This window comes from Lissotriton helveticus, chromosome 5_1 (genome assembly GCF_964261635.1).
Source record: "Lissotriton helveticus chromosome 5_1, aLisHel1.1, whole genome shotgun sequence".
Lineage (NCBI taxonomy): Eukaryota > Metazoa > Chordata > Amphibia > Caudata > Salamandridae > Lissotriton > Lissotriton helveticus.
Window position 1 is genome coordinate 358,690,780 of NC_136065.1, and position 22,776 is coordinate 358,713,555.

General features: G+C 41.4%; 1 protein-coding gene across 3 annotated transcripts in view; it reads left to right on the forward strand.

Annotated features, from left to right (window-relative positions):
• PRDM16 (PR/SET domain 16) overlaps nt 1-22,776 on the forward strand; it is a 1,067,934-nt gene that overhangs the window by 972,260 nt on the left and 72,898 nt on the right. For all 3 annotated transcript variants that reach the window (XM_078642479.1, XM_078642478.1, XM_078642480.1), the window contains 2 exons: nt 9,676-9,778; nt 20,921-21,119. In XM_078642479.1, coding sequence (XP_078498605.1) covers nt 9,676-9,778; nt 20,921-21,119 — 302 coding nt within the window. The remainder of the gene's footprint in view (nt 1-9,675; nt 9,779-20,920; nt 21,120-22,776) is intronic.

Consider the following 22,776-nt stretch of genomic DNA (forward strand, 5'->3'; position numbering starts at 1 on the left):
TAAACCGCCCAAATACCCGCTGCAATGCTGGTCTGGTGAAAATCAAACATTCACAAGTCAGACTTCATGGCACTAGCAATACTCTTTCAGTGTCAAGCGAGACCGGGCCTTTACGATGTATTTGTTTCAAACAGTCGTGCATTATTGTGGGTGTGGGGAGGGTTGGCGTTCGGCTCGGAGCAGTCTGCCTCCTAACAAGTAATTGTGCAATTACTAAATTAAGCTTAACACAAACCATGTTGGTGCACGGCCGATCAGCCGTGCGGTTTGAACCCTTGACTTCTAGTCGTTACACGGGCGGGTGATAGTTCATATGCTGCGAGTCCGGCGTTCCAAGGGTGCCCAGTGGGTGGCCCTATTAATATGTAGCCCTGCGTGTGTACCCCCACCCTCCTTCCCAAACACACCCCATACAATCTGGCCGCGAAGTAGCATTGTTTAAATCGGAGAGTGACCGTATTTATAGCGCCCACCAGAGCATAAATGGTCTATCGGCGCTTGAACTCGGCACGCTTTTCATCGACCTCTGAGGGATGAAAGGCTGAGCGTGCCTTGTTTGGATGCGAGGCAGCGTGCCGAAGATCTCAGTACGCCTGAAGCAGAGGGCCATTTCTAGCAAGAAACAGTCGCTGCTAGTCTAAGCTACCGCTACTCCAAGTTCCCCTCCCTTTCAAGGACCTCTTTACAGAAAAAGTTAAATGCAAATGAGTTCGCGCTGCTTTTTAGCACCTAAAATGTTTTATCAAATGCCACACAGCTGTCAGTGCTTTCAACCAGGTTCCACGCACATATATTATTCAAAGGAAAGTAAGAACGTTGTGATATTTTGCCGGACATTGTAAAGAACTGCACACATTGTTAGCACAATGTTAACCCACTGTAATACACGTGCTATTCCAGCGTGCCCTTCATAGTGCGGCCCCACGACAAAATACTTACAAAAATAATGGCAGTGAATGTTATAGTTAACTGTCTCGGTACTACAATAGTGGTTGTATATTTCCTCCTCGCCCCCACCTCTGCCTCCCCCAAACACACCTCTGAGAAACACTGCTCCCCCCTGTGTGTGTGTTGTGTCGAACTGGGGATAGGTAAATCAATACATGAAATACGGGGCATTTGTCAAAAGCTTTGTAGGTGAAAATCCGCGTCGCTGTGACTCCCAGCACAGCGAGAGGAAAACCCCTTCCCCGTTTAGACACAGGGCTTCGTGGAACACGCGCTTTGTGGCTTGTTGGGGCTGCCCTGGCATGGTGCAAAGCGCCGTGGAACCGCGAGCGCAGAACAGCGCTTTATTTTTATTTTTTAAAGAATTCGAATCATTGTTTGAAGCTGTCCTCTGGAGGTCAAATGTCTAGATTTACAGAATGGTTAGATCGGATGTGGTAGCCAACCCGAAGCACCCAGAGCGACAACCCTGAATGTGGCTATATGACAATTACATCTGGTGACTTGTTACGTGCTTATGATGCTGTATAGCGCAGTGACACCCCTAGCTGATGATACTGCTATATTTAAAATATGTAAAAAAAAATAAAAAATAAAAAGCACATGGCGTCTGGGCGTCAATAAAAAGTACCCATGTGTACAGGTCAAATTCGAGAATGGTAAAAAGCCGACTTAAAAAAACGTGCCACGGCTGTACAGTCGGAATGTAACATCTGTGAAATAAAAGAAACACACTGAGCAATTACATTTTCCACTATCGCCTATGTGCATGATGCAACCGAAAATTTAAAATGTTCGGGAAAGACGAGTCCAGAAGCAGAAAAAAGTAAATATATAGATTTATTTATCGCGTTCATCAGCATCTCTTAAAAGGTAAACTCAACATTATGGTGCTTAGCATGTTTTCTTCCATTAGGGCTGAACGTCTAAGTACTTGCCTTCTCTCATTACCTGAAAATAATTGTCAGTGCGCAATAAAATGTGCAATTAAGTGTTAATGTTTTTGTGGGGGTGTAGAACCAAAGTGTGCAGGGCCCTCCCAGTGCGTGTGCGCTTTTCACACTTGTGTGTCCGGGGACTGTGTCGCCAGGAGTGTGGTGGTCGGAGCGACTGGAAGGGGGGCTTAAAAGCGCGTCCACAAACCCGTCTCCTAACAATAAACACGAGTGTGCTGTGAAGTCGGTGCGCTGCTGCATAGTGCTAAATGGCCGCGTGGACTGGGGCCAGGCGCACTAGTCTGACGAGAGAGGTTTGTTTTCCTGGAGCACAAGCAATGCGTCCCAAGCAGCAAACAATATGAGGGAAGTTAAATCAAAATTATGTGTTTGGCTGACGCATGTGTCTACACACTTGAAGTCTGTCTTTGGTGTCAGTTTACAAGCAGCACTGTTTTTCAATCTCGTAATTCATGGAAGTGACGTAATTCCAGCAAATTATGTATTTTTAATCCAGCAAGAAGCCTCAAAACATAACATGTAATATTAAACTTGCTCTTGGGGTTTTAGTTGAATTAACAAATCACCGAGCTTCAAATACTTAAAAAAATGCTATCATTACACCTCTGTGACATTATAAAAAAATAGCTTTCTGTTACATATGCAAGCTATCTATCTACCTACCTACATACCCATCTATCTATCTATCTATCTATCTATCTATCTATCTATCTATCTATCTATCTATCTATCTATCTATCTATCTATCTATCTATCTATCTATCTATCTAGCTACATTTCTGTCTGTCTGTCTATTCATCTATATAAAATTATATTCTACAAAACATAGAAATTGCACCCTTTCGTGAATTTCGGATTTACAAACTTGAAAAGCCAACAGTTTTAGAACTGCACATTATTTTATTTCAGATTACACATACCACTCAACATATCAGTGACTGATGAGATGAATAACACGATACAATAACTCCATTTCGATGCTCCACTGACATTTACAATGTCCCCAATGGCCTGGTGGGGTTCAGTTATGTCACAGCAACCATATAGATATTTTGTGACATCCCAATATTCAGATATCTCATACGCATCCACAGTGAATATCCAGACACGTACAAAGCGGTTAAGTTGTGAGCAACACAAAAACATGAGCGACCTGTTTATGAACCTCAGCTCCCTCTAGCAATAAATAACAATTGTGTGTCATTATTTGCCAGTCTTTGTACTCTACTCAACCCATGGGCTGACGTTGCACACTTCATTGTCAAACATTGTTGCATGTACGACAACGTAATAGTCAAAATTCTACACCCTTGCCTTTGGGAACATACTTGTGTCGTAATGGTTGTGCTCCGTTGTCCTTGCATACGCCTGCCTTCACCATTTATATGGGCATCTTACACAGCCTTTCACGTTATATGTGGTGTTATATGCAAGAACCATGTATTGGGTCACACACATTATCTATCTATCGATCTATCTATCTATCTATCTATCTATCTATCTATCTATCTATCTATCTATCTATCTATCTATCTATCTATCTATCTATCTATCTATCTATCTATCTATCTATCTATCTACCTGCAGCCTGTCTATCTATTTACACACACACATAAACACACACACACACACACACACACACCCACACACACTAACATACTCATTGGCCTAAATTTCCCCAGTAGCCATGTTCAAGCAAGGCAAGTGATCAGATCTGCACGTTGTGAAACAAAGTGCAATAGATTGATAAGGAGGCAGTTCTCCCATAAGTGTAGGACACACAGTGATGATTTAATCATAGCTTTCTGTAGACCGAAAGGCTTTAAAAAAATTCATGTAGGGAATAACCGTTCTATGTAAATACACATTTATATTTAATTGCATTCAACTCTCTCATTTCGGTATTTTATCACTTCACTTTATTCACCAGTAGACCTTGCTTTCTAGAAAAGTATGAAATAAGTATTTAAAGATTTAACTCTGGGAACATTGCAATTCCTCTACACCTATTTTCCTCTTTAGTATATCACCCTCACAGCTCTCTGCTCTCTCTACGCCTTTTCACTTTAGTATTGCACCTTTGAAGGGCTCTAGTCCATGTTTCCTTGCTCCCCCTTTATATATCATTCTCACAGGTCTCTGATACCTTTATACTTTCTCACTCTAGTATTGCACCTTTGAAGGAGTCCAGTCCATGTTTCTTTGCTCCCAACTGTATATAGCCCTCTCACAGGTCTCTGCTCCCTCTATGCTTTCTTACTTTAGTATTGTACCTTTGTAGGGCTCCAGTCCATGCTTCCTTGCTCCCCCCCTTTAGATATCACCCTCATCGCTCTATGCTCTCTCTATGCTTTCTCACTTTAGTAGTGCACATTTAAGGGACTTCAGTCCATGTTTCATTGTTCCCCCCTTTATATATCACTCTCACAGCTCTCTGCTCCCTTTATGCTTTCTCACTTTAGTATTGCACCTTTGAAGGGCTCCAGTCCATGCTTGCTTGCTCCCTCCTTTATATATGCCCTTCACATGGCTCTGATACCTTTATACTTTCTCACTTTAGTATTGCACCTTTGAAGGACTTCAGTCCATGTTTCATTGCTCCCAACTGTATATATACCTCTCACAGTTCTCTGCTCCCTCTATGCTTTCTTAGTTTAGTATTGCACCTTTGTGGGACTCTGGTCCATGTTTCCTTGTTCCCTCCTGTATATATCCCTCTCTCAGTTCTCTGCTCCCTCTATGCTTTCTTACTTTAGTATTGCACCTTTGCAGGACTCTGGTCCATGTTTCCTTGTACCCTCCTGTATATATCCCTCTCTCAGTTCTCTGCTCCCTCTATGCTTTCTTACTTTAGCATTGCACATTTGAAGGACTTCAGTCCATGTTTCATTGCTCCCTCCTTTAGATATAACCCTCACAGCTCTCTGCTCTCTTTATGCGTTCTTACTTTAAAACTGCACTCTTGAATGGCCCCAATCCATGTTTCATTTCTCCCTCCTTTGTATATCACCATCATGGCTCTACTCTCCCTCTATGCTTTCTCACTTTAGTATTGATCCATACTCCCTTCCTTGCTCCCTCCTTTATAGAGCCCTCTCACAGGTCTCTGATACCTTTTTATTTAAATATTGCATCTTAGCAGGACTTCAGTAGGGCTTTTCTAGCTCCCTTCCCATGTTTATCCCTCTAATCTTTCCCCTTTATCTATTTCTTTGTCACAGGACTGCAACCCCCCTACAATTGCATCCTTGCTATATCGTACTTATAGTACTTCAGTCCCTCTTTTCTGTCTCCCTCTCCATGTAAATCACTCATTGACCTCTATGCTTTCTCACTTCTCTCTATTTCTTTGTCACAGGACTGCAATCCCCCTACAATTGCATCCTTGCTATATCATGCTCACATAACTTCAATCCCTCTTTTTCTCGCTCCCTCCCATGTATATCCCTCATAGGCCTCTATGCTGTCTCACCTTTATCTATTTCTTTGTCACATTACTGTAATCCCCCTGCACTTGCTCTGTAATTTCAATATCATGCTCACAGAAATGAATCCCTCTTTTCTAGCTTCTTCCCCATGTGTATCACTCAGAGGCCTCTATGGTGTCTCCCCTTGATATTTGTTTGTCACAGGACATTAATCCCTCTGCACTTGCTCTGTTCTTTCCATACAATGTTCACAAGTCTCCAGTCCCTCTTTGCTTTCTCCTTTCCATTCCATACCCCTCTCACAGGTCCAACTCCCTCAATGCTTCTCCCGCTTAGATGTTTCTTCCATACTGGACTCCAGGGCCTCTGCAGCTGACCCGTCCTTCATATACCATACCCACAGGACTCTGATCCCTCTATGGTTTAATTCCTCATTTATATATCACTGTGACACGTGTTCTCTCCTCATTTGTGTATACTATGTCCAGGGGCCTCAAATCCCTTCGCGCTCACTCGTCTTCTTTGTATTTCACCCTCAGGCCTCTCTGCTTGATGTCCCTCTTTGTATACAGGACCCCAATGCTTCAGTGCTTGCACCCCTTCTCCTCTGTACTTCACTCTCACAGGACTTCATTCCCTGTGTGCCTCCCTCCCTGCTTTGTATAACATTCTGTCATATCGCCCTCAAAGTTCTCCAATTCTTCTTACTTCAATCACTCACACATCTGTCTCTTGCACTTTCTCATCTACTTAGCACTTCACTCTCAGACCCCCTCAGTGCCTCTGTGCAACCCCCACTTCTTAGTAGATCGCTATTACATACCTCCAACCCCCCCTCCACACGCTTGCTCCCATTCTTAGTATATCTCTCTCACAGATATCCGTACCACTTTACTCGCATACCCTTACGGTATATCTTACTCACAGGCTCCCATTTCCTCTATAGTTTACCCCCGCTGCTTGTATATCACCCTACCATGTTTCCACTGCCCCTGCGCTTGATCCCTTTCATTGTAAAGCACTCTCACTTTTTAATTATTCACCCTTCACTTGCTCACCCTTACTGCCTATCACCCCTGCAGCTATCTATTCACTCTACACTTGCTCTCCTTCATTGTGTATCACTCTCATAGTTAAGCATTCACTCTAAAGGTGTTCTCTTTCTTTTTATAACACACTCACAGGGTTCTAGTGCCTCTATTATTGCTCTCATTCACGGTATATCACCCTCACAGTTATCTATTCACTCATACTTCATTGTGTATCACTCTCACAGTTAAGCATTCACTCTAAAGGTGGTCTCTTTCTTCGCATATTACCCTCACAGGTTTCCATTTCCTGTAGGCTTGCTTCCATTCACTGTATGTCACTCTCACATATACCTATTTACTCTACACTTGCCCTCTTTCATTGTAAATCACTCTCACAATTATATATTCCCATTACGCTTGTTCTCTTTCTTTGTATATCACCCTCACAGGTTTCTTTTGCCTCTATGCTTGCTCTCAGTCACTGTATATCACTCTCACATTTATCTATTCACTCCCCACTTGCCCTGCTTCATTGTAAATCACTCTCACAGTTATCCATTCACTGTACATCTGCTCTCCTAAACTGAGCACCCTCTCACTTTTGATCTATTCACTGTACACTTGCTCACCCTTACTACATTTCACTCTCACAGTTAAATATTCACTATACACTTCCTTTCCTTCATTGGTTCTCATTCTTATATATTCATTCTCCACTTCCTTCCCTTCATTGGGTCACTCTCACAGTTACATATCCACTCTATGCGTGCTCTCATTCACTGCATATCATTATCACAGGTACCTATTGGCTCTACACTTGCCCTCCTTCATTGTGTATCACTCTCACAGTTTTCTATTCACTCTACACCTGCTCTCCTAAACTGAACATCCTCTCACTTTTTATCTATTCACTCTGCACTTGCTCACCCTTACTGCATATCACTCCCACAGTTACGTATTTCCTCTACACATGCTCTTCTTCGCTATATAGCACTCTGACAATTGTCTATTCACTCTCTCTTTCAGATACACGCGTTCTGACACTTGCGTCCATCGGGTTAAAAGATATGGAGACGACCTTAAGAGATGTGTGCATTTGACTTATTCCAGAAATATATTACTTTGAAAGCCTTTGGAGATGATTGGAATCTGGTGTGCACGAAGCTTCTCTAGTTTTGGCCGCAGACATAAAATACATTTTGTGTATTTTGCAGTGAATGATACTAAGGACTCTGTTTAATTTCTGACTAATGGACTTTTCTCTTGCCTTCAAAATGTATGCCCTGAAGAAGAAATCCCTATGTTAAAGGACAAAACGCGTTGGTTGTGTCCAAGCTCGTCATTTTTGTGGAAATGAGAAATAAAAGAAAGAATATAGGGAATACACATGGTTTGTGATGCCTTGGAATATTTTTATTTGATATGTATTAATAGTCAGAATACTGACCTGTTGTGGGCACTGAACCCAATGTGATTTAACGGAATCGATCTTCTTTGTGAACGAGTTTGTAATTGAGTGCTCCTTCTTCTATTTTTCAAAGTTCCCTTTTTGGGGTGTTACATACGGTTGGCCCCAGGAGTGAGCATTGTTTCACCGGGAACTATACAGTGTGTGGCTATAGTATACCATAACCGTTTTGCTTTGAATCTATTCACTCGACACTTGCTCTCCATCACCGTATATCACTCTCACAGTCACATATTTCCTCTACACATGCTCTGCTTCATTGTGTATCAGTCTAACGGCTATCTATTCACTCTACTCTTGTTCTTCTTTTTATAGCACTCACAGTTATCTATTCCCTCTAAACTTTCTCTACTTCTTTGTATATCACTTACGCAGGACTTCTCTCTCCTTGATCTCAATCACTCCCTTTGTATTTCACTTACTCACAACTCCAGTGCCTCTAAGCTTACTCACCCTCTTCCTATATCACTCTCATATGCTCTAATTCCCTCTGTTGTTTCTCCCCTTACTTCTAATACGAGTCTCGTACATCTCACTCTCAATTTGTAAATTACTCTTGCAGCGATACATGTTCATTATGACTGCATCTCTCAATGGTATTTCACAATCCTATCTCTGTAAGATTTGTATTTGCACAGAAGTAGTCGGCTCTCAACACTCCCTCCTTCATAGATTCTTTCCCTTTATACTTCCAGTGATCCCTTACCGTTTCATCTTTTTATTTTTCCAGTCATCAATCACTTCTAGCTTCTTATTTATCTAGGGCAAAGGTTTCCCTTTTTCTTTCTCATCTCCACTGCATTTGAATGGGGTCAGACAAGCCTAGAGGACAACATTGGCAGTGCCAGAAGAGTTGGTCTGAAATGTCAGGGTGTGGGCACTTATTTTGGCTGTTTGTGGGTTTGTTTTATTGACTCGTGTAGCAGTTTTACTGTTGAGTTCCCTGATATCACCACAAACCAAAGACATGCAGCTTCACACCTTGCAAAAGACCTATACAGCGTGTTTTCACAAGTTGATAACTGCCTAGATTTGCAAATGTGGGTAATTTGTTTAGCTATCTGATTCACGAAGCGGGCCACTTTTATTATGATACCCAAGCCTATTTTCTGTCCCAGTTGACACACTGCATGGTCACACCCTGTATACTCTTTCTTCATATTTTCTTTTGTTGTGTCCATCCATACATTTCTCCTTTTAAGTTCCTATATAAAAGTGAACCAAAAGTTCTCCAATTACTGCAGCCTTTTTGGGGATTTGTTGTGCCATTACTTTAGGTTTACAGCTTTGTGCCTAAATTTGGCAGGGCAGAGATTTACCTAATTTTATCAAGGTAGGTTCCTCTACCTTTTAGTTGAAGACACTGGTGTTCTTGTAATCTTAATTGGAATTTTAATCATAAAGAATTCATCAGTATGGGTTCATCATTATTATAGTTTTCTTTATTGCAGACGTAATTTTCTTGTGTATCTTGCTAAAACTCCCAATAATACTTGATGTTAGGAGTTAGCGTGATTCTAAGGCTGACAGCTTTTGGTAGATAGTAGTCTCAAAAGAGAGGGAGACAAAATGACCAGCCCTGTACCACACACATTTGTCAATTCTTAAAATTGACAGAATTCTCACATGTCCATATTGTACATCCGTCAATTTAGATAATACGTCACATTTATTCAGTAGCTGTTAATAATATAACTCGATCTAAATGGACATCCACTCTACAAGGAAATCCTCAATTGAGTGTGTGAAATTTTCAATCCACCTCCAAAGAATAAATGTAATCCTTCAGCAAAAATAACAATCCCTTTCAGGCATCAACATTTCCTCTTCTTTCTCCATTTCAGATATATTATAAAGTTATTAAGGACATTGAGCCCGGAGAGGAATTGTTGGTGTATATGAAGGAACGATCGTACTCATTCGGGGACATGGCTCCCAATCTCGATGGTAAGTATACCCATGTTTTGACTCAGTACATATAGTAATTTACATTCATGGTTGTTATGCCCATTTCACTTTTACATTAAATGTACCCTTTGTTTGGCACTCTTTTAAATATTTAGTTATAATTTTGAACTCTCTTCTGTTGAGTCTTTGCTCACTGGAAAACCTCCAAGTCTTCTGAAAAAAACAGAAAACATATCTGTTTTTTTCTATTAGTAGTTTTTCTGGGGATTAACATGCTTCTGTTAATTGTTTTCTACTTTTGCTTTTTCCCCACCCACCATCCCCTAGTTCACCTCGGGGCGAGGACAGAGAAGGAGTTGTGTTTAGCTACAACACAGGTGGACAACCTTGGCATCAGATAGATGGGCAGGCAAATCCATGAGGAAATTGGCCTTAAGCCGAACTCCCAACTTGGGGTACGGATACACAATCTTTAGAGAAGGGATGGTGGGATCTGCTACAGCAAGTGTCTGTATGCTTAACTTAGCTGCCTGGCCCAACAGGTATTTGAGGGACTGGGAGATCCAGGTATGGGCCAACCCCTCTCCGAATGGTGTCCAAAGGGATACCTGAGTGAGTGACCCTGGCATGGTGAATTATGCTACGGGGGGAGCCGTTTGATGCTGGCCCAGGTTGCCTCTATACTGAGAGAACAAGTGGGTTCCCGTTGTAAGGACGTCAAATTGAACAACCAGAAAGGGGTATTTCCATTTGGTCCTGGACAACGCAAAACAGGTAATGCCTCAGGGAATGGGACCTTAGAGGTAGTCAAGCATGTCTTTGTTAATGTAATATAGGCATGAATCTGTTGGTCCCTTGCAATGCTATTGCATTGTAAATAATGTAAATGTTTTTGCTGCATTGCTCTTTAATGCTATGTTGATATGTTCTAGGTCATTTTAATGATGATTAATAAATACGGCATGAGAATGGCATGGTTTTATCTAATGCAACAACGGCATCGTGTACTTAGTTTTCTTTCAGAGATGGAATGTGCAAGGCTTAGGTGGACCTTTATGGAGGGGGTGAGAGTTTGGAAACCTGACTGGTCTGAATGTGGTCTCTCACCTATGCTCTGGTTTTAGTCTTTATTTTTTATTGGTTGTTTTCTTTGAAACTGTATTTTTTAGCATCAAGAAACCTCATGCTGGTAGCAAGCTGTACAAACAAAATCATAAATGTATTAATTAATGCATTAATTTATATCATTAAAGCAGAAGGACAGTGAATTTTACAAAACTGCCTTCCAAACGGTAATCATATGTCAACACATGGCCTGATTAAAAGAGTAAAATAGATTTGAGTGAAAGGCAACATTGTGGTTGTGAATAACGCTAGTGTTATATTGATGTTAGATTGATTTCACCAATTCACTGACCTGTTGGTTCTTTATGCTCTTGGGGAAACTGATGTCTGAGGTTTGGGTCTACCCATTGAAAATGTCTCCATATGGTTGTTGTGAGTCAATTGCCTTCCCTTGTCAGTGTGGTGAAGTGTTTGTTGGCTGATGATGTTCTGTGACTGAGAAGGAGGCGATCCTGAGACCATATAACCAGGTGTGAGTTCATCTACTGTTTCAAGCAATGTACCTTATGAGACGTGGACCTTCTTGCCCTTCGCCTGATCTGTGTTAGAGTGTTAGATATGGCACTGCTGTCTATCGGTTTTGCGATATCAACAGATCACTATGTATGCAAAAGGCCAGTCCTGTTGTTGTTCTTATTCTCTTGTTTCCCAGACTCAAAACCGTGAGTTCTTTAGTATTTCCTCTGTCAGAGGCTGCCTGATCGCCGGTCTCCACATTCCACTGTCCCATTGTTGCTCTAGTCCAGGATGATTGCATCTGCCACTCGTTCCAGGTGCTAAATAACTACCCCCTGATCTGTGGTCATGATGTTATGTTAGACGGTTTTGTTTGGTGTATATTTTTTTATTATATTTCATCTTAGCACTTTAGTGCAGATCTCGTCTGCAGTCGAGGGTTTATCCATGGGGAAGCCTCCACGGGAGTGAGGGGACATTTGCGGATATGCCCTGGTCCAATGACTATGTGCGGCATAAAATGCACATAGGGATTTTCATTAGGGCGGGATCCACTGGGTGCACCATTGAGAGGGGGATTTGTCCATGAGAGCATATCTAAAGTCTTGGTGTCTGAACATGCTGTAGAATCTGCACCCTAATATGTGTATGGCATGATATATAATGTTTCATATTTTTTGTATAGTGCAGTTCTTTTATTTTTGTGACCCATCGGCTCTGTTGAGCATTGTATGCAGAGGTATATATGCATTGTTATGTATCTTGTAGTGTGAGGGGCTTGAAAGTTGGACAATTTGATGTATAAAATCGTGTTTCAACCACTCATTTTGCGAATACTTTAAGACCATTTAGACGGCTCATTGACTCAAAACATGAAAGGCATCAGAGTCCTAAACCAACCAACATAAACAATTCCAAATTTGGGTTTATTATAAAATGGTATGTATATGTTTGGGCTGTTGAGCTCGCTCGCAGGTCAGCACTTATAACTAATCAATCGTTTCAAATTCGGTGAAACAGGATTCTAGTCTAGACCTTTGATGGGACAGGTTTTAAAATTAATAGTTGCAGGGTGTTTTTTCTCCGCTCCACGCAAAAAATGATGTCTAGTTAAAGGAATACATTTCTCAAATAAATGTATGCAACACAGAACACAATGTAGTTGCCCTTTTTCAGGGAGTTTCGCACCAGTATATAAGAGAGAGAAAGAGAGAGAGAGAGAGAGAGAGAGATTGACTAGGACTTTCCCCACTCCCTCCAACCATGAAGTAAAAACACCTCACTTCAGATGAGTACACAGTGTCAGACTGCAGAGCTCTTTCAGTAGTTGACAGTACTGGCGAAAATGGCGGTAAATGATTTCTGGTCAAACGGTGTGAGTTGAGTAAAAATAGCACTAGGGGCCAGATGTAGGTAGAAATGATTTACCGATTCATAATTACCGAATTTTACCGATTCGGTAATTAAGAATCGGTAAATCAGAGGGGTGGAGATGTAGGTATTCCAGATGTGCTGGAATACCGAATCGGAGAAAATCAGTATTTACCGATTCGGTAAATAACGATCGGTAATGCCCATTCATTCCTATGGGCTTTGAAGCCCATAGGAATGAATGGGCATTACCGATTCGGTATTTACCGAATCGGTAAATACCGAATTTCACAAGGGTGCAGGGGGTGTCACTTTGACACCCTCTGGCCCCCCCAAAACAGGCTCGGGTGCCATGTGGCAGGCATACATGCCGTAAGGGCAGGTCTGCCTGTCATATGGCATAGGTGTGCATGCACACATGTGCATGCACACCGGAATCGGTATTTTACCATCAAATTGGATTTGATGGTAAAATACCGATTCGGTAAGGCCTGTGGGACTCAGAAGAGTCCCACCTACATCTCAGATTTACCGAATCGGTAAAAATATCGATTCGGTATTTTACAGAATCGGTAAATTTACCGAATCGGTAAATTTACCGATTCTGTAAAAAATAGCCCCTACATACCGAAAACCCATTTACCGGTCGGTAACGGCCGAAATCGGCCATTACCGGTCGGTAAATGGCCTGAAACGGCCACCTACATCTGGCCCTAGATCTCTGGGATTAAGCTCCCCATGTTACCATCCGCTACTAGTGGGTGGTAAACTCATCAAAATGCAAATATGGCACACACAGAGAACGTCCAAATTGAACATATGTTCTCTCTTTTCTCTGTTAGAATTCTGCAAATGATGCATATTCCCTGGAGTACAGATGTGGGGAACTTTTTATGCATTACGAAACATAACAGGTGCACATTTTTGCATGTAGAAATGAGATGCAAAAGTGTATTTGCACCACCAAACTAATCTTTCTTTTATCTCTATGAAATCTACTATTGACTGGGAAAAGAGTAAATCTTTAAGTGTATTCAATGTGGAAGTCACTGGGTCTGCTAGTATGGACTTTAGAATGAACAAAACAATTAATAGTAACATGTGACACTTTAGTCAATTTCCTCCGACCACTTTTGCACCCATCAATGTAGATGATCTTTTTCATTGACTTTACATTCTTAGACTTTTGAGAACATTTCATAAGTCATTGCAATGCTGTTCTTAAAGAATACTCAAACATCTTGAACTCCACCCACCACACAGTATTTCTAATATCCCTCAAGCATAAAATATATCATATAAATATGCAATATGTCCCTGAGTTTAGTGGGGAAATCTGCTAACCTACTAACCTCTTCATAGTGCCATGAAGACCAAAGTTCTGATCTATCTAGCAAGATATATATATATATATATATATCACCACTATGTAGTTACAATTAGTCAGAGCTAATTAATAACTTTGGTGACTGAATCTTTACAAAACTTTCCCCAAAAAGTTAATCCACCATAGCCCCTTCATGCAAAGTTTCGTGCTGATCCATCAAGTGGGGGGCCAAGAAAAAGATGGGGTCCAAAAAAACCATTGTTTTCCCATGTTAACTTTGCTCTCTGATACAAAAAAACGCTGAACAGAATTAAACTAAATTTGGCACAAAGCTAGAATTTTACTCAGAAAGTTTTTGTAAAATGGTATAATCTATTCAGACATTTTTAAGATATTTGCATTTAAAGCAGGGGTCAGGGTGAGTTGGAAGGATAAAAAAGTTAGGTATATTTGGACGGTAAAGTTGGGTATCTTTGGACAGTTGGTCCCCCTGTGGTAAGGTAAATTTAAAAAATAGGGCATTCTGATTGGCTCAGATAGCTTTTATCCCTTGGGCCATTTCGGTTGTACAGCATCAGTACAATGGTACAGAGGTATCTGATTAGCTGGTCGCAACTGAAACGAAAAAGTTGTGGCGCCATTACAGACTCAGTGATTCGGTTCGGAGCCCTGAAAAAAATAATGAAATAGCCCACAAGGGGTAGGATGGGCATCCCCATGCCCCCAGGGTCATAGTGGGTTAAAAAGTAAAAAAAAAATTGGACTGAAGGTCCTGCTCTACTAGCGCGGCAACACCCTGTGGTATTGTGACACCGGTACCAAAATAGCACAGAACCCTATAAAAAATACAAAGCTTTGACCCTGCAGACAGCCACCACAGTGCAGAGCATAGGCCATGCACAATGGGGATAGGCCACTTACAGTGGGTTTGGTGGAGGGCTAATGCACTGCTGCACCTTCCCAAAAGCCATGGGCATGTACTAGCCAGGAGTTGCCTGCCTATTGGCAATCGGGTGCAGTACCTGGCCAGAGGTCTAGCCATGCAGCAAACCGCCCACTGCACCCAGCTGAAATCCATGTACAGTGGGTGGGTTTACAGCCTGTGGCAGTAATGGCTGCCTTTGCCTAGCTGTAGGGCAGAACCTGTGGCTAACCCACCGGTTATATATGGCCAAAGGCCATACACAGCGGTTGTTGTCTCTCTGCCAGGGCGGCGTAGGGCCTAATAAGATCTGAACTTTCATTAAAGAAAACGTAGAAATTGATTGAAAAAACAAAGGTTAAAGTTGCGTCATAGTTAAGTGTTGAAATAAAATAAAAAGTGACATTTAAAAACAAAAAAAGTACATTCACCAGTTATAGTTTACCAAGCTAATTATAACAAGCCCCTCCATGCACTACTTGAACCCTCACTTTACATCACTCATGAAAAGTTAAAAGACATAATTGATAACATCACTGATGACATCTAAAATGACATAATTGAAGACATCACTAATTACATCATACAACCGATGTTACACCAATCTACAGAGTTTGTGGACTGAAGTTATTCAACACACTACATCTGTGGAAAATGTTCTATTCACCTTATTTAAGATTACCCTCATAAAGACTTGATATGACCCACAATTTTAAGTCAAGAGGTTGCCAGGTATACATTTGTCACTTAAAAGACACTTTCTGTCAGGCCCTATTGATAACCCTGCACAGTTTAGTAAAATAGACAACTCTCCATAGTTTAGTAAAATACACAACCCATCATAGTTTAGTAAAATACACTACACAGATTCCTGTGACGGGCAAAACAACTTACAACCTTAGAGCAATACTGTAGTGGGATACTAGTGAAAATAAAGATTGCCCCAAAAAACATAATTTTGAGCAACTGTACCAAAAAGCATAGGTTGAGACATGTATTACTACAATGCCAAGGTCAAATCAAGTTATTACATAGAACAGTTGCATCTTCTGGACTTGGATTGACCTTCGAGCTTTACTGCTCCCCCTTTGGACATACACAATGAGACTGTGCTCTGATTCTGCTTAAGTATTTTTTTGAATATACTAATGCATATCAAAGAACAGCATGGTATGAACCATAAATGTATAAATGTAGACGTGCATCATGTAATATGCTATTTATTACAAATGTGAGGGGGCAGCGTGAGCCACTCGAAGCTTCGCATCTTGTGAGTCACCGCCTCGATCCTTTCATTCAGGGACGTTTGACTTGTCATCCTCTTTTTCAATGGATGTCTCAGTTCCCAAGTGGCGCTGGCAGCCGCACAAAAAAAGAAAATGCAAAAATGTTCCGCCGAAAGATAATTATCGGAACAATCTTTTATGCCAAGCCCCAACCAAAATGCAGCCGACCCCTTATCACTGCAGGAATTTGGAGTAGGGCTCTTGAACTTATGTGAGACTCCGCTCTCCTAGATTAGCATGTAGATGCCGCATAATTGCATTCCCCTTGGTTCTGCTGAAAGCCATTAGGCTGTGATTTATTTTTCTGTTGCATTCCTCCATTGTCCCGAGTGTTGCTGATGGAACTCAAGATAGAGGCCAGCAAACACACATTTGACAAGCAAGAGAGAAAGGACTGGCTGCTTTGTTTTCTAGGGGGTATTTAAGGCGTAACCTGCTTTTTAGGACAAAAGTTTGTATCATGCCTTGAAGAAGCGTAGCGTGAGAGCACCGCGGGTTCCACAAAGTGCATTTTAACAGCAAGAAGCCCTGCATGTGCAGGTTCAAAGCGGAGAGATCTTTGTTCCAGGTGAACCACTTCTAATAGCCCAGAACAGGAAGTCGGTACAAAGGGTTGATTTCGTTTCACGGTTGACATACTGATGTATTTGGTAGTTTTTAGTGCCCTAAGTGAACGTAGTGTAAAAAGATGGTGTAATACATGAGCGGACTAGGCAGGATGCTTTTTCATGGGAGTTCTCGTGTTGCACAGTGATGGAAGACACCTTTTTAATACATGCACTACAGATTATTAGGCAGTGCTCTTTTTATTGGGCGCCTTCGTATTGCACAGTGATGGAAAATACCTTTTAATTACATGCACTACAGTTTACAAGGCAGTACTCTTTTTGTTGGGAGTTCTTGTGTTGCACAGTGATGGGAGACACCTTTTTTTTAAACCTGGGCAGAGTTCAGTTGCGCGGAACTCTGCGAAGTGCAAAAAAAATCTCAGCTGTGCTAAGTGGTGTTTCGCAAGTGGCAAAGTGTGTTTGATAAATGCTGTTTGTGGTGATTTTCAGTGCCAGGTGCTTGTCTGCACTGTTCAATCACACGAACAGCACCATGCACAGTGCAAGCGGGCGCTGCTTCCTTTCTGCCACTCGAGTAGATTTTCACCTGAGCGTCACCTTTCTCAGCTCGAACGGACAGTTTCTCAACGTGTGCGGTGCCGAGCATACGAGACCACTCGCAATGAGAAATCTGACTGCCTGCATTGAGAAATCTCGCCGGGAGGTTGATTTTCAACGCTCAAGCTCACCAACTTGATGTTGACAATGGTGAAAAAGGAAAAATCTCGCCGCCAGGCGGATTTTCCTCACTCGCGGTCTCCAACTTGACGTTGACTAACGTGAGCGAGGGAATAAACTCCACTGAACTCCACGAGCTTCGCGTAATGCAGAGTGCAGAAATCTCCGCAAACTCCAAGAGTGGAGTTCACCGCCCAGACTTACTTTTTATGATGTGCACTGCTGCTGACAATGCAGTACTCTTTTTCATGGGAGTTCTTGTGTCGCAGAGTGATAGAAGACACCATTTTACGACGTGTATTACAGCTGATAAGGCAGTACTGTTTTTCACAGGAGTTCTCATGTTGGACAGTTATGGAAGACACCTTTTTATTACTTGCACTACAGTTTACTAGGCAGTGCTCTTTTTAATGGGAGTTCCCCTATTGCACAGTGATGGAAGATTCCTTTTATGATGTGCACTACAGTGAAGAAAACAGTAGTCTTTTTTTATGGGTATTCACATGTTTCACAGTGATGGAAAACACCTTTTTATGATTTGCTGTACAGCTGACAAGGCAGTACTCTTTTTTATGGAGGTTCTCACTTATCACAGTGATGAAAAACACCTTTTTATCACGTACACAACCACTTACTTGGCAGACTCTTTTCAGTGGGAGTTCTCTTTAGTTGCACAGTGATCGATCACACCCTTCTATGGGCTTCATTTTAGCTGACTAGGCTTCCTCTTTTTAAGGGGTGTTCTTGTGTTGCGCATTGAACAATGACACCTTTTTATGGTGTGCACAAGAGCTGAATAGACCGGTCTCTTTTCATGGCACTTCGCCTGTGTTACACAGATACCAATGACAGATTTTTATGTTGTACACTATAACTGACTAAGTAGTTCTTTTCATTGGGGCTCTCTTGTGTCGTATAGTGATCTATGACATCTTTTTATGATGTTCACTTCAGCTGACTAAGCAGTACTCTTTTTCGTGGGAGTTCCCGTGTGTTACAAAGTGACCAAGGACACCTTTTTATGACATGCACTATAGCTGACTAGGTAGTACCTTTTATCATGGAATTTCTCATCGAATTGCATAGTGAGGGAAGGCCCGTTTTAATGATGTTTACTAAAGCTGACTAGGAAATAGTATTTTTAGGTCGAGCCTGGGTAGCACATGCGTTGCTCTGCTCTGCTCTGCGAGGCAAGCTCTATTGAGGAAGGGACTTGAAGCTGCGCCCCCTCTCCACCCACATTTTTCATTGGCTTGTGTTGTTGTCCACTGCAAACTGTGGCTGTTCATTGGTCAAAAGGCTTAGGGGTCTCTCCTTAGTTCCGCCTTGTCTCATTATGTAACCTTCCATGGTGACACCCTCTGTTACATGTGTTGCTGCTCGGTAGGCTTTAATTAGAGCCTCTGAGCACTATTTTCTCAATTAGCTTTGTCCTGCCTGCACATGCCCCACTCCTAACGCTTTTAAAAATGTTATAGCATGCATTTACAATGCAATAGGTCTCGCATTTGAGAGAGTTTAAAGTATTGGCAGTGTAAATGACAATGCCTTTTATATATCTGTTTTAAAAACAACACATAAATAAAAGTCATTGTCATTTACAATGCCAATAGCTCAAACTCTCATAAATGCGAGACCTATTGCATTGCAAATGCTTGTTTTATTCGGTAACTAAGATTTATACATTGTTGATACACAAAATGAGAGAGGCACACCAGACAATATAATGATCCCTTATTCATTTCAAGTTCAGATAAGCTTCAGAGTCCAAATTCCAAAACACAGTTCCAATTATATCAAGTAAAGTGCTTGTGAAGTCCAAAAAGAGCGAGGACATTTTGTGTGAAAAACACAATCTTTATTTTATTCTTGTAACATCAGTATGAAACACAGCCAATGCATTTCGTCCCACAGGCAACAGGACGTCTTCAGGGCATTAACTCCTAAATAACGCACCTAAAACTGTTCTCGCGATTTTTAGATTTCACATGCACTGCATACAGTCAATGGTCGTGCACATCAGGTGTTGGCTGCCAACAGAGGTTGGGCGCAGGGCCTGCAGTCAACCCCTGCTATGCACTGCCAAAGGTTATGCACAATAAAGATGGCTGCCTGCAGGGAAATAGGTGCCAGGGCTAGCAGGAGGCAAGTTCCTGTGGTAAACCGGACTGCACGTGGCACAGCTGGGAATGGCTGCCGGCGGAAGGGTGGGCACATGGAACTCTTACATGTTGTACATGATTTAAAAAAGTCCAAAAAACTGTCCAATGTTGAAGTGAAGTATTGGTTAGCTTTGGTTATAACAGCTTAACGTACGTTTAAACAAAAACTGAGAAAGTACAGTTATGGTTATGAATGAAATTAATTAATAAAACGCAGAAATTCACAAGTTATGGTTAAGAGCAAATGATAACTCGCACAACAGCCATGCAAACCATAATTCGTACATACATAAAAAAACAGCCGTAGGAAGAGGAACTCGCCCATTGACTTATGATTGATGAAACTTATGTTAATATAACTGCTTTAGAAAAATTCACACTATAACACTGCACACAAAGGCTCCAGAACCGTACTGGGCTTTTGTCATTCAAGGACTATTTTCTGAGAAATAGTCTGATAAACAATCATAACCTTGTTAAAGCTGTTTTTCACAGCAGAGAATTAAGATCACAAAGTCACTGTGTGCATCTCGGAAGCTTCGGTTTAGCTCAAACCACCAGGGTGGAGTAAATGTGAAGCGCCCACGCCCCCTCCCTTTACAGAAGTCACTCTGCTGGAAGATTTACAGCTCAGTGGCCGATTGTTTAACTTGGAAGCTTGGTCAGGATGCTGCCTTCTAAACTTAATAATAGCTGCCCTCATTTTAATTTGTTTGACCCTCAACTTCAGTAATTTACGATATGCGTTAGACCTTCTGTATGGTTCCCAACTCCCTCCCAACAAACAACTTGATTCCTTTTCCTGAACTGCTTGACGACTCAGCGTTCTGCACCAACCTTCCTTGGTTTTGCTGCCTGTCGCGCTTCGCTTCTAAGAGATCATTTCAAGAAAGCCCTCCACATCGTCAATGGTCTGAAGCCACTGGTTGAGGCAAGGGCCCTCAAGTGGTTTTAATTAAACAACCTTTTATTTGACAGAGAATTTGAGAAGAAAGGCAAAAATAACATTATTGTATCAAACTGCAGTATTGGTCTTAAAGTTCTGTGTTAAAGTTCTAAAATGGCCGTCGCGAGACTACATGAAAAGTTCAAGAGCGAACAGGTGGAAAGAGATGCTTCCGGTCTGCTACACAATGTATCAGTTGGTTCAAGTTTTAGTCTTGGGCTCCTGTAACTGAAAAGGAAGTGTGAGTTCAACGTCTCCCAGAGTGCATTGGTTCAATAGCCTTAACTGTTTTCATTTCAGAGGAGCCTATTTTCCGCTGTGAGGAGTGTGACGAGCTCTTCCAATCCAAGCTGGAGTTGCGGCGGCATCAGAAATACGCCTGCAGCACCGTCAGCCATCTCTATAGGAGCCTGAGTGAGGAGATCAAGCAGGAGGGCTTCGATGATGAGGCTGTGCACGAGTGCAAAGACTGTGAACGGATGTTTCCCAACAAGTACAGGTAAGAGCGTCATTGCTTTGGGAGGAGCTCATCTGGGACTCCAGCGGCAGAGCTAACTTTGATCTAGTAGATTTAAAATACTTTCAAGAAAATTATGTGATATTAGAGGGACTTTCATTGCACTAACTGACATTAGTGTATGGCATCATAGTTCTTTTTCTTAATCTGGGCGTCTTTTTAGAGGGTTCTGAGCACCTTTGTTTGATTGTGGATGTTGTTTTTAGAGTTTGATTGTGAAAGGTTAGTAGAGTTCATGGTAAGTTTAATTAAGAAGTGGTTTGTGTAGGTTATTGTTAATCTAATATGAGTATCAATCAGTTAAAGATATTTTGACTGTCTTATTATACAAACATTTCCCTGCAGTTGAGGGTTGGTATAGTGGCATATTGTAGTGTTTCAAGTAAGGAATTCAAGTATCAGTCCAACCTGACCTAAAGAGAAAACTTGCTTTGGTATTCAACAATAATAGAGCTTTTTTAACACCTTATGTTCACAGCATACAATAATATGTTAACAATAATAGCTATTTAAACATATTTTCAAGGAACAAAAACATTTAGGATCTTGATGATACTGTGTTTTGAATAATATGAAAATCAGTTCCCAGACTTTGGATTATTCTTTGGCAATCAGACATGTTGACAATATAAATACAAACACTGTGTCTGTAGACAAATTTACAATCAAGACAAATTGACTAAAATAATTGGCAGGACACAAAGGAGTAAAAATATTAAAGGGCAAGTTTAGCAGTACTACATTCGGAATGTGGTAGTCTATCTAAGTGTGTTGGTAGGATTATGTCTTATGTGTAGATGCAGAGGTACCATAGCCTATAAAAAGTCAGGGCACTTCAGACAGGTAAGTACCTATGAATGCCCTTTATGGATGGAAGAGAGTCAGTCAAGCGTCACACGTGCAATTTTGGCCTCAAAAAGCACATAGTGCATTGTAGTCCCCAGCATTGAGAGGGCTACATTGTGTGTGTTTTGCTCCTTGTAAAAGAGCAGAACGCAGTGGCGGAATCAAGCTGACCCATTGCACCCTGATGTATGGTTTAGTGATCGCCAGAAAATGGGGACTGGCACAATAACAGACCAACGGATGAAGAGAACTAGCTAAAAGCACCTATGTTATGTTGAGTCTTCTTTCTATTATCATAGCTACAGGTCTATAAGAGTGGGAAACTTTCATTGCCGGCTCTCGTACTCGAGAACCGGGCAGACTGATCTTTACTGAAAACTACGGATTTACTCACTTCGAAGCAAGGATACTAGACTCACTCGCAGTCTAAAGTGTGTGGGATGGAATTATCACCACTTAGAAAGTTGCTACCAATGACATTGAAGCATTGAGAAAGTCGAGGGACGATTTCCCAGTTTGTGCGACGAAACATGTGTTGGCTGATCAGAAAGAAAAGAATAAAAGAAAGACAAGGTTTCTGAAACTGTGTTTATAATTTGTGTATACTTGCATTGGTATTTAATATTACTCTACAGACATGTGCTGAGAATTTTGTGAATTAATAAGTAATACATGCAATTTTAATAAAATCAAAAGGTCTTTCTTAACGCCAGACATAAATATTGAAAGTTAGATGTCTTCTAATGGGTTTGCCTACATAACATGTACATGTAAAAAATGAGAATTTTCCCAA